General features: G+C 44.4%; 1 protein-coding gene across 1 annotated transcript; it reads left to right on the top strand.

Annotated features, from left to right (window-relative positions):
* Positions 1-5,522: 5,522 nt before the first annotated feature.
* FOXG_06730 (uncharacterized protein) lies at positions 5,523-6,344 on the top strand (the record flags this gene model as incomplete). The annotated part of the gene is made up of 1 exon (XM_018385393.1): positions 5,523-6,344. The coding sequence occupies one exon, from the start codon at positions 5,523-5,525 to the stop codon at positions 6,342-6,344; it is 822 nt and encodes a 273-aa protein (XP_018242729.1).
* Positions 6,345-13,716: the final 7,372 nt, after the last annotated feature.

Consider the following 13,716-nt stretch of genomic DNA (forward strand, 5'->3'; position numbering starts at 1 on the left):
GGGGAAGATGAAAGCGAATTGCGATGTTGAGAACAAACATCTATTCTATGACTCTTTCACTATTAACTATCTGGCCTCAAGAAATGTAATAGATAGTATTCTACAAGACGTTGAGGGCCAGTTATTAAATTTAAGCATGAAAGGCAAATGATATACAGAAGATAGTATTCTGCACAAGGAACATCGCTTACTTGACTAATGTTTAATCTGTCTTAAGTATTAATATTAGTTAATACCTAGCATTAAAAACGTATAAAAGTATATAAATTGCTAATTGTAAGAGAATAGGCATAAGGTTATGACTAAGTATTTAATCTCTTCTGCTTATGGATTCTTTTTACTATATATTTATAGACAAAGAAATTAGGAGACAGATGTACACTGAATCATTTAGTCATAATAGTATTTTATGAAAGCTTTTAATAAAATGGCTATTAGTCCTTGCCCCTGATGTAACTGCGTCTTGCGCTATAGAAGCTCCTAAGGCTGGGCTGGTCTTAATCAGGAGAGGAGATCCAGAGGTGCCTAGCAGTCTAGGAACAAAAGAATCCATGACTTTCTAGGAGTTTCTAGAACTCCTAAATAGGCTTGTCGGTTTGTAAGTCAATAAGGCCGCCTGCTCAGACAGAAAGATATTAAATCAAGATTTTAATACACCTGGGTACTTGACGCTTACCTCGTACAGCCTCTATGAGTGTTACAAGGGTTTTACTCGGCTAAATTGTAAGGGATTGCAAATATTTAGTATTGCAGAACTATGAGGTTTTTTCCAAATATATATAATAGCTAGATTAACTCAAGCATATGTATTTGATTTCGCATTATCTCATCCTCTAGGCTTAGTTAGCCGCCAAGCAAAGTACCTAACAGACAGCTATAAGCAAATTTATAAACACCGCTATAAATCAAGGTGTATATAGAGTTATAACCCGGTATATTCTTAGTATAATTAATGTTAAGAAGCCTAGGGCCAGAGGCAAGCTTATATCTGCATAAAATGGCGGGAAATAAATATATACATCAAGATACTAGCCTCTTTCGAGTATTAAAGGAGTAAACAGAGAAGCGTACAAGTCTCAACAGGAAACAACATCATATTAGACCCAATATCCGGCCCTAAGAAAACCAGCACTGTCAAGGCAGAGGCGGGCTTATCTAATCGGAAAAACTATAGGTTCTATCGACAAATGTCAAGTAGAAACGGCCCAGGCCATCACCCAGCGATCTAAATAATCTTTCTGAACCAGGCGTAATCAGGATAACAAGAGATATTAAATGCTATTAAAAAGGAGGCTGGTTTAGCCATACTAGTCCTTGGGACCCACCGGCAAGTGGAAACAGTTTATCTGAGAATTTGAACAATAAAAAGCAACTTATATAGACTTTACGCTGCTAGAACAGTTACTGAAACAGGATGCCACTAAGGAGGAGGATATGTTGGACTTGTTGTATAGAGAGCAGAGTATACTGCAATATATTAGATAGACTCTGTGGAAGTATATAGCCATCAGCAGTAGCTTCACAATTTAACTAGGCTCTACATGAAATAGATAAGAGTTTTTTGACTTTTTTCTTTTTTTAAGGAGTCAACGCAATAAGCCCTAGACTACTTCTTGCATAAAGTTCAGGGATTATCGACAGAAAAATAATATTGGAAAAAGAAGTCAGATTTATCTAGTCGAGACATTATTATATATCTCGACTGTTTTACTTTCCCTACGTGTTCTATTTACTCGGATTTAGAACAATATTTTCTATCTCATCATATATATCTCGACAGAGACACTGCATCAAGATACATAGGATAATACAAAGATAACATGATCTGATGCTGTCATATAGCTTTTCATCAAGTAGCTTGCTAACGATAAAAACTCATATTTAAAGCCGGACTATGAGTGTTTTAGGTCATGATGAGATAAAATGATGTATTACATCGTATATCTTTTGCATGCTGCTAAACGAGACCCTTCTGTCTTGTGTCGATCATAATGTCTGGAATCCAATCGACTAAATTTGCCTTAGCTATGGAATGGAGAGTCTAGGAATGAAATATTTAGAATTTTATAAGTTTAATCGGAGGCAAAAGGCTGCAGGGAAATCTGACGTCTGCACACAGATATAACACTGGCTGTAAAGACTAACTATGTCGATTGTTTCATGGCTTAAACCCAGAACCAGGTCTGCATACTGCTAATTTCCCGAAGTCTATTATGACCATGCATTAACTCTGAAAGATATAGGTCAGCTTTGTTGCTAATTGCGTACAAGATATATAATAGGAATGCAAATAAGCCACAATATTTGGTCTGAGCATGTTAAGCTTGATGCTACGTCATACATCACCAAGCTAAGATCTTAAGGCAAAATTCATTAGAATTAGACAAGGATTTGTAGTACATAAGGGCCATTAACTCCTCAACTGACTCTTTCTCAGCTACTTTTATTACCACTCTCTTCAGCTATTATTTAGAACTACAATATTTGCCTTGTTAGCAATCAGTTATTACACCACTGGGTATTATATCTATAAAAGGCTCAGTATAACAACATGAAGGTACCTCTTCAACTTCTCACTGTATGCCTTGGAGCGCCTGCTGCCGCCTACCCCCCAAACGATAAGAAGCTCAGTAGCACAGTTAATGTCGCTGTTGCTCTACCAACCACTACAGCCCTGTCCTGGATGTCTAAATGGTTCTCTAAAGACTCCAACGCATACAAATGCTTCGAAAACCTGAATAATTGTTTGAACAACAGCTTGATTGACAACTCAACTAACAACGCGGCTTGCGCTTCAAACTACATGGCATGTACTAAGAATACTATCATTTAAGAAGAAGATAGGGTCAGTACTACCGAATGAAGCTTTGTTACAGTAAGATATAATTCTAATGAGTGTATAAATTAAAGGAGTAAAGAAAGAGAAGGAGTCATATAGCATAGGCCGTTTCTTTACATCCGTCTTTCTCTTTCTTAGGACAAACGAGTATTATTAGTTTGATGAAAGATGGCATAAGACATAACACTCAGTGATATAATGTGTTACATCTATTGTTGAATAAATAAATCATTATTTGGTTTTATCTTTTAGGTTAAAATTCTATGCGGAGAGATTATAAGCCCTAGGGTTTCATTCTTCTTGAATATACACTAATTCTCTAAAAGCCATCGAGTAGACAGAATATAACTAAATAAAACCTTTTATAATAGTAAATAGTACTAAAACTAGACAGAAATATTAGTTATATCTTAATATAAGATGGGATATATAGCTGTACTTCTTATGATATATCTTCAAGACTCTGACCTTAATACATTTACTTTTTGTAAATCCCACATACCTGCTCTTTAATCTCTTGCTAACAGTAAAATTCTTTCCCTTTCCTTGCACTTACTCTGAACCATATCCTAATACTTATTAGCGCTGCAGTTACATGAGTACTACTAATAATAATCTATATCTTTATATATACTTGACTTCCTCTTCGTATATTATAGGCAACTGTTCCGCGTCATTGTAATTGCTACAATAGAAGGCATTGTCCAATCTTTTGTATTGTGGCATACTGGCAACGTCACAATTCGAACACGACATTGCTACAAAATCCACCAGACTTTCTCGGGCTTTTTGCTCCTGAGATGGTTTAACACCAATTCCGACTGGCCTGTTCAGGGCTAGGAGTGACGTGCAAGCGAGGTTTGGGTTTTGGACCCAAGCCCAAAGACTCTGGCACTCCCCTATGCCCTGGATGTAACGCGGGACCTCCTTAGTTACAAAGATACATAGTTAATTATCTTGCGTATCTAAAGATCTGAGACCTACTTGATCAGCATAAAGGTCTACAGTCCGTCTTGTAATCAAGTCTGCGCTTATGTCATCACAGTCCATTCCCTATATAAGGAAATGGTGACCAATTCTCTCTCACTTTTTGTCACGTTATCGAGCAGTCAGGCGATCTGACGATGCATTCAAGACAAAGCCTTAGGCAAAGACGATATTAACGGAACCGTCACTTTTGCTGGGCTTGAGGACCCTACAGGTCCTTCACTACTTCATCTTTTTAACCAGGCATGTTTTTGGGGATTCCCCTCTTTCAGACACACACTCTTTTTTATTCAAGCCACTAATCGCTTACATGGACACAAGTCAGCTACCTCAACTTAATCAGGTTAACTAAGGTCACAAGAGGGTAAATCCGAGTCAAATGCTAATTCAAGTGACCTCATAAAATTCCACAACCAACTGCTTCTTCTGCGACTATTTGGGGTAAAAGTCTGGGAACGCGGAGAGCTTGCTTTAAGTATTGGGCTTTACAGCAATCAAAGTAAATAGGAGATATATAGCTAACATCTACGATTTGAAAATTGCGATCAGAAAGAAGAATACGCGGGGGCGCCCACTTTGAACACGCATTACAGCATACGGTCTGCCAGTCAGAAAAGATGACCAATCAGGCTACGCCAGTGACAGGTTCCAGGCAGGAGACTTAGATCCAGTTAAAAACAAGAACATACTCCACGTGCATTTACGGACCAATCTTTGAACACAAGAATTTCCCACTAACCCGCATTCGTACAGTGGGATGCAACAAGTTTGAATACCGGGCGTTTATCTTCTTTCGCCGCTAGCCTCTTTGAGCCAGCTACCACGTGCATATCAGCTTTTGCACAGCTAATAAGTATATAGTGATTGGCTAGATTGAGCTTCTTCTTCAGATTAGAAGCAGGCTGAACTCCAAATAGGCTAGACAGGGGGTTATCAGCACTTCAAAAGGTATTCAAACTTATTACATCCCACTGTATTGAGTGTTTAGATGATCTAGAGTTCTTTGGCTGCCCACCTTGTACATCACACAAAATAAAGATCTAAAAATTGATTCGCAGCTAGCCTTACCCCACCACATAAATCACGTAGTAAAATTCCGTAGGAAACCAATGCCGTTTATGGCCTAGTGAAACCTCTCAATTCCATAGTTGTAGACTAAAGGCATACTTCAACCTAGGCTGGATTACCAAACTTGCACGGCCTACGACACTAAATAGTTGGGCTCCAAGCTAGCCTTATTAATTGTATTGATCTCATAAATATGCCCCATTGGGAGATAGTGCCGATGAAATGCAGAACCATTCCAGTCTGTTAAAGCGAACGCACGGATCAGTAGTAAAGCTCGTTCAATCGGCCTAACCCAGTCAGGTCTTGGCTATCGACGGAAACGCCATTTGCCGGGAATGACGGCGCGACAGAGAGAAGAATGTTGTGTCAGGTGTGGATAAGCATCAGTAGACTAGCTTCTTTACCCCCAGGCACTCCGGATCTCTCGCGTGCGGGCATTCATCTGCTCAGAATCACCACCAGTACCACAAAATAATAGGACAGAGAGTATTCAGGCGCTTCTGGGTGTTGATAGTTCCCTTTCTCTCTTCTCCTGCTGCTTCGATCATCAGCTGAACTTCTCGTATAGAGATGTAACATGCAGTCTCCCACCACGTGGATGATAGAACCCTCAGTATTGCCCACTGATATGGAGGGCTGCTCAAGCTTTGGGGCACCTCACTTTCCAGAAGCCCTTTTATGGAAGCAATGGTGGCCGTCAGGCCAGCTGATACAGTTTGACTTGAGGGAGGCCAAGAGGAGCACGTCAGACAATGTTTATACGCAGACTGGCAATCTTATCGACGGCTATTTACATGACTACAACATTGATTCGACACGCCGTCGGCATTACACCAGCCATGAGATGAGTCATGCAAATTCGTGGAACGGCTTGAATTCTGATGTAGAACGTACAACCCTGTTTACGGTTGCTGAGCCTGAGATTTTCAAGGAATCACCTGGCCAGGGCCACCCGAACTTGCCCTCAATCCAAACGACAACACATCGAAAGACAAATTGTTACTCTGACGACCCGACATTTTGTGACTTTACTGGACGGACCCCTCAGGGTAGTAGATATATCGATCCCCAGCCAAATAAAGAGGAAAAGTCGTCCCCCGTTCGTGGCACAAATAGTAGTAGCAGTTTCCAACACGGGAATGATCGTATGAAGAGAATGCGGAAAGGAAACAAAGCATCAGCCAATAAGCTCTACGCCAAGTTCGCCAAGCGGAGGGAAGAACGGCAAGGGCTTGAGTCCAGCATGCAGAACCTGGAGAAGATCCACCGCGATCTTTCTAACTGTGTGGCCAACCTGACATTCGAGGTATATGAGCTTAAGATGCAACTTTTACATCAGTCAGGGTGTAATTGCACCCTCATGCAGAACTACCTCATTCACGAATCAGGTCGATATATTCAGGCACTAGAAGCAAAGTCACAACAAGAAGCCTCACATTGGCGGTTGTAGAATCTGATGCAACTCAGGCAAAGATGAAAATAGTAGTTAGATGGCTTAAGAATTGCAAACACCATTGCATAGCTTGTGGAAAACTCATTATTAAGAGAGATTCTACCTAATGGTATTATCATTTCACGATATTATTCGTCGTTTGAGGACAGGGATCTAATTGGTTTACTTACCACAGAGTATTCTTGTATCGTTTTCTACTGCTTCTTGTCAAAGTTTGCGCCGCAGAGAGGTTATCATTGTCCTACTTTGTTCAATAGCAGCTTTCCTCACTTCAATGCACAATCTGTTTTGTATTTAATCTGGAAGTCAGGAGGGTTAGGTTCGAAGATAACGTCCATGTGTCTCTGATCTTAGGTTTACGACATATTTTGGAAGGAGTCGAGTAGTGTAATACAGCCTGTCTTGTAAACTGCCAGAAGCAGCCATCATAAGTACGGTATGCGGATTTCTCTAAGCCACAGACGAGCACCGGAGCATTGATGCAAAGTATGACACTTTCAGAGTACAAGAGAGCTGTTGATGTAAGCACTGCAGTCTTGATTTAACTAGCTAGAAATGTCCGACGGATCACCTCAGGGCTTAACACCGTGATAAGTCACAGCTCATAGCCTGAGAACAAACTCGGCAGTGCTTGCTAGAAAATCATAGCAAGCGAGATGTTCTACTCCAGGGCTGAATAGGGAACAACACTTAAAGGTCACGGCATATCAGTGCTCATAATTACTTCAGAGTAAGGTCCATACTAGCAACATCCTTCTGTAAGCCAGTCCTGATCCCGTCAAGCTCCTTGCACGAACTTGTTTCAAAAAGAACATGCCCATTCAAGCAACCAGCATAGTCTAATACAAGAAAGTCTGCGTCTAGGCTAGTTATGCTTCATTGCTGGCCTTATACATACCATATTTCCCATCGTTGTTCCTTTACGCATATAAGCAGCTATTATCGGGCCTTTCAGTAGCGACTAGTCTCCTTCCGAATACTCAGTGATAAGTGGCAACGCTCTCAGTGTTTTGCTAAGAGGTACTTGTCCATAAGGAACAATTGTTGCAGGCTGGACATTGACGGTCAAAGCCTAAGTCGTCTGGTTTATCAATCAGACTGGTGATATTTGAACGCGATCTCGGTGGCATAATATTGGTGTGCATTAGCTAGTTTCGAGATGCAATGCTGCCGCAGAGTCTGGGATAGATTCCCAAAGCAACCCATGTAACTCAAAAATAAGCATGAAAATTAAAAGTCTCTACTCAATAGCCGCGCATAGTCTTGCCTATTAGCATGCAGCTCGTAAGGAACTTCACTTACTTTAACTCAAACGTTAAAGAATTTCAGTTACCAGTCACTTGGGGGCGACATTATATAAATGCCTGTAAGTAAGGCATCATAAAGTTTGCCAACTAGACTCCAACACAATAACCATATCGTTCGGACTTCCATGCATAATCAGGCGCCAAACACCATCACAATCGAACCCTAGTCCTTAGGTTGCAGGTAAATTATACTCCGCTTAAATCTTCCCGGTTGGGTTGCAAACATACATTACCATATACAACCCCCCTTTCGACAGCCCCACCCTTTCGTCAAGCAAAAAAAAAATAGCACCACCAAAATTCGTCAACTTCACTTATACGAAATTTGGCCAGAATAAATAGCTACCTAAAAGAAGCTTCTTTTATTGATTATATAAATGAGTGGAGATAATTATTTTGACCTGTTGAGGATGTGCTGGGCACGCGATATATGCAAGTCATGCTATTGAAATATTTTCAATATGGTCACTAACCTCCTCACCGCTCTTTCTCGTGATTTTTGATCTTTACCCTCGACAACAGCAGAAAAATGCCTAAATCACGACTTAAATGGGAATATACAGAGGACGATATGGCTGACGCCATATTGGACATTACCGATCATGGTTTTTCACCCCCTCAAGCGGCCCAGAGAAGAGGAGTGCCCCGAACGACCCTCATCGATAGACTTAATGGCCGTGGGGCCGCTGAAGACCAGATCCAGCCTCGCCGACGTTTGTCCAAGAGCCAAGAAGATAGGCTCGCTTTCTGGATACTCCGTCAGGAGTCTTTGGGCTATGCTCCGTCCCACAGTCAGATCCGCGCTTGCGTCATGGGCCTGCTGAGACAGCAGGGCGAACATCCCGACTTAGGACGTAACTGGGTGATCAAGTTTATCAATCGCCGCGCAGACCTAAAGACCAAGATGGGTAGACGTCAAGAAGCTAAAAGGTTCGACTCTTTCACACCTAGAGCGGTTCATTGGTACTTTGATATCCGGGATGGCCAGTATGGCTGGATCAAGCCTGAAAACACCGTCAACGTTGATGAAGGCGGTATTATGACTGGTTTCGGCAAGTATTCACCTCTATTACTTGTCGGTGCTTGCATTTTGACCGACTAATTCTCTTCATTCAGGCCTAGATAGCTTAGTTGTTGGAAGCGCGGACCCGAAGCGCAAGGCCTTCCTCAAGGGACCACAGACTCGGAATTGGACTTCATTCATCGAAGCTGTCACTGCTGACGGCCGCGCTTTAGTTCCTGGCATAATCTTCAAGGGGAAGGAACTGCAGAAACAATGGTTCCTTGACGAGTTCAAGCAGATAGCAGACTGGTATTACATAACTTCGCCCAACGGGTGGACTGATGACCACATAGGCATTGAATGGCTTGAAAGAGTTTATCTGCCCCAGACGACACCTGCTGACGACTCAGACGCTAGACTGATCATTTTAGATGGCCACGGAAGCCATGCAACAGTATGTCCTCCATTTTCCCCATCTCACGATCAGTGCTGAGTGGTGGAAGGATGAATGGATGGCCACGTGTTTTTTAAACAATGTTTATTGCTGCTATCTACCAGCACACTGCTCTCATGGACTCCAACCACTAGACAATGGAGTCTTCAACGCGTTAAAGGCTGCATATCGAAGAGAGCTGGAAAGGTTCGCCTCGTTGACTGATTCCGCTCCGATGGACAAGGTCAATTTCATCAGGGCCTACGCCAAGGCTCGCCGAGTTGGAATGACTAAGAAGAACATACTGTCAGGCTGGAGGGTCACTGGCAACTGGCCGATTTCGCGTTCCAAAGCGCTGCGACACCCTGAAATCCAACGAGACAGGCCAAACAGCGACCCAAGAGTGACTCCTGAACCTAGGCCGTATCTTGGCTCGGACGATACTCCACAGACGAGCCGTCAAATTCGAGATCTTGGGCTGAACAAAACACCAAAGACGCGGAGACGGTACAAAGTGATAGCCAAGGGCTTTGAGGCTCAACAACAGACAGTAGCGGCGCATACGCAGAGGATTGCCAGCCTAGAGGAAGAATTGGCTCGGCTGAAGAGAAGGAAGAAGAGGAAGGCGGTACCGAATCCTAACAGGCGTTTTATGACTCTCGGGGAGACTTTAGCTGTTGGAGAAGCCATACCTGAAGGGGAGACTCAAAACGAGTCTGTCGTGGTGGAATCTGTCTGTTCAGACGAGCGAGAGTCAGAATCAGAGGCTAGCTCGGTCATTGAAGTGAGAGAGGAAGCCGTACCTCAGCAACGGACCACGCGGTCAGGACGGCTTATTAAAAGACCTAAATTCTAATAGAGATAGTTGTTCGCTATTGTGAGATGAGATATTTTGCACATGTCCCTCATTTTGGCCGAGTTGTTTATAAGTGAAGTTGTCCATTTTTGGTGGTGCTATTTTTTTTTTTGCTTGACGAAAGGGTGGGGCTGTCGAAAGGGGGGTTGTATATGGTACATAGTAAGCTATAACCTGGCTGCTAATTGTAAGAAGATGCTTGTTTACTTGGGAAGGCTTAGAGGAAAGACAGCGCTGCCCACAAATCAAATCCAATCAAACAAACTGCCAAACAAATCAATCAAATATGCCATAATCTTATTTCAAATCAAACAAATAGAGATACCTCGATTTGACATGACATTTGATATATTTGATACAGGATATGAGGTTGGCGATATGATCTATCGGGCTGGGGGAACGCGTCCTTGCAGCCTACCCGGAACCGGCTTAATGCTAAAAGCTGGCGAGCTGATCTGACCAATCATAGTCGCTACTTAGATCCTCTATTAGTGGTCTACCCTCGGCAGGACCTTATCATCGGCCGAGGAGAAAGTAGCCTCTTAACTTTTCTGTCTGTCACCCCCACAGCATCAAACCGCGTCGGTGCCAGTTTGTTTACTCGCCCATGCGTGCTATTCCTATTGATCGACGCGTAACCTGGTGAAATTTAACGACATCATGCTTCCTTCTCCACCCTCCGCCTTTGCTCTCCTCCGATCACCGAGAAATTTGGCGATCCAATTTGAGCTAGCGACGCAGACGCCATCGCCAGATCACCCTACCGTTGCGGATCTTCCACAAGCAGTATGGAGGAACAAACGATATGTTTTAGACGAGTCCCTTTCTCGGAAAGGCTCGAAGGGCCGGAAGAGCTGGATCAAGCGCCACGGATTTTTTGTCGTTGAGATCGATTAAGCCCTTACTGGGCCTGCCGTTTGTGCGACGCAAAGGGTCAGCCTGAGTTCTTCGCCGCTGCTGCTACGAGTTCGGCAGCTGACCATCTCCGCAGGTATGAGAATGTGACATGGCGAGCTTAAGCATCATTGACCACGCGTAGGTTCCACAGGGTCTTCGAGAGCAGTCAAGGCGCCGACACAGACCCGTCAACCGATGAGACTGAACGGCCTAAGCGACGGCGCTTGCAGTACAGCGCCGTGCCGCGTGCTAGAGTCGCGATTATCCGAGAACTGAGCCTGGGACTTCTGATCAATACCAATGTTCCCTTTTCTTTCTTTAGCGATACGTTCTTTCAGCAGCTCACCTGGCAACTTGACCCTCATCTATCTGATCAGATATCATGGAGCCGGCAATCGATGAGCCGCTTGTTGGATGACATGTACAAGACCAAGAAGGACAGGGTCAAGCAGGAGCTCTCGGATGCCCTTAGCAAAATTCATCTGGGGTTCGACCTCTGGACATTACCGAATCGACACGCTGTCATGGCAGTCAAGGCTCATTTTCTTGACCGCCAGGGGAAGCACCAGTCGCGCCTACTGGCACTCCGACGCCAGCTCGGGTGTCATAGCGGAGAGAATCTCGCGGTGACACTTGGGTAAGTTGTGCGTGAGTGGAAGATAGAGGATCGAGTTGGAACAGTGATCTCGGATAACGCATCTTCCAACGACACCTGACTTCTGAACTTCTACGGAGATCTCGATGCAGAAATGAGCCTGGTGGACATCCGCGCTAGACGTATGCGCTGCTATGGACGCATCTTGAACCTGGTTGCTCGCGCCTTCCTGTACGGCGAAGATCTTGAGGCTTTCGAGGCTGTATTGTTTATATTGCGCAGTGTGTGCTGGGTGAAGTATATTTTATACAACTTGGTTATTTATTATTAAGATGAGAGCTCTTCTCGGCTTTATATCTCTAGATAGTTTCATCTAGGACTTTGAACTTTAAATCTAGGACTTTCAGACTAATAGTCTGAATCCTGAAGATAAGGGGGATTCCCAGATTTTCCAACAGGCTGAATCTCAGGTCTTCAACTTCCTTGGTCGCCACGAGGATGATCTACGACACTGGAGAAAGAAAGGGCTGGTAGGAAAGCTCCACAATGTTGTCAAGTTTATCAGGTCACCTCCTCAGAGGAGCGAGCTCTTTAAGAAGATCTCGCGCGAGAATGACGAAGCACAAGAATATCTCTTGGCGGGCGAGTCGACGGCGGAGCTAGAGGTCGTCATGAACAACGACACGAGATGGAACTCCACTTATCTCATGATCTCTCGAGCGCTCGTCAAGCAGGGAGACATTAGGGCGTTCTTGGTTCATCCAGAGGTGGAGAAATGGCTGCCCGAGGCCGACATGTTGAAGGGAGATGACTGAAGACTCTTGGCAGAGATCAAACATATCCTTGAGCCATTCTATCTGCAGACTATGAGAAAGCAGGGCTGGGGTAGCGAGGGAGGTGATGACAGGCATGGAGTACTTGCTGGAACACCTGGAGGATCGGAAGTTGTTCCATCATGTTGTCCCAGACGACGCAGTGGGAGAGAATACAGATTCTCAAGTCGAACCGGCCCGAGGGCGACCGGATCGAAATCGGCAGCTTCCTGCTAGGTTTAGAGATTGCGAGATGGATATACATCCACGAAAGTCAATGGAAAGCTCCTTGCCAGGTCGTGGGTCGGGACAATGCGATGATGGACCAGGCAAGTCATCAGGATCATCGGGAATCGACGACATGGGGAAGGATCACTGACACTATCTGAGACTGTCCATCATAACCGCCTGGCAGAAACTTAATGAGTACTACACTAAGCTTGGAGAGTCACCGTTGTTCGCCGCATCCATTATCCTCAACCCGTCACTCGGCATGAGCTATCTGGAGGTGAACTGGGCGTCAGAGGAGCAGCTTGTGTGGGTAAGGGATGCCAAGATTGGACTGTCTGACTACCTCGACCGCTGGTACCGCTGCAGTCGGCCGGTGGATGAGTAGCAGAAGGCGATTGTGGAGAGAGCGGCATTCCCAATTGTACCACGAAAGACATCTGAAGCTAGTGTGTTTAGGCAATGGGCTAAAAGCAGGACTGCGAAGACTACGGCGATGAGTAGCGAGCTGGAGCGATATCTGCGGCTAGAGCCACAAGAAACTGAGGATCCAATTGAATGGTGGATGGGTCGGCGGGGGCAGTTTCCCATGGTCAGCCAGCTGGCTCTCGATATACTTGCGATACCGGCGATGGCGACTGATTGTGAGAGGTCATTCAGCCTGGCCAAGCTGACGTTGACGTCGCAGAGGCTTTCAATGGCGACGGAAACATTGGAGAAGTTACAATGCCTCAAGAACTGGGTCAGGCATGGCGTGGTGAAGCTAGGGGCGACAGCGGGTGGGAGGGATGAACTCCAGTGGGAGATTGGAAATAGTAGTATGGAGAGCACAGATGTTGAGATTTGAAATGTTTGAAATATTTGATCAAGTATTTCAAACAACACATCCAGTACCGGAGGCTGCCAAATATCTTAAATATGGCCCCGGATTTGATTTGTTTGATTTGTGGGCAGCGCTGATCAGTGGTGGTGTTTCTTCGTCCGATTCTCCCATTGCGCTACCCTCCCCATTCTGGCCCTCATTTTCGTCATGCTTAAACCTTTCGTCCTCTTCGTCTTCTTTTTCTTCTTCATCCATATCACCGGCTTCAGAATCGCCAGACTTCATCATGACAATGCTCTCAATCGCTCAAGGTGTTGTGCTCACAGTGTTCCCCTTAATTAGCTCTCTCTTCACCAAAGTCAGTTTTAACGTCGACTCCATCGGGTGACTTGATAGATTACCAAAACCCCTCGGT

Source organism: Fusarium oxysporum, chromosome 3 (assembly GCF_000149955.1).
Source record: "Fusarium oxysporum f. sp. lycopersici 4287 chromosome 3, whole genome shotgun sequence".
In the NCBI taxonomy this organism is placed as follows: Eukaryota; Fungi; Ascomycota; class Sordariomycetes; order Hypocreales; family Nectriaceae; genus Fusarium; species Fusarium oxysporum.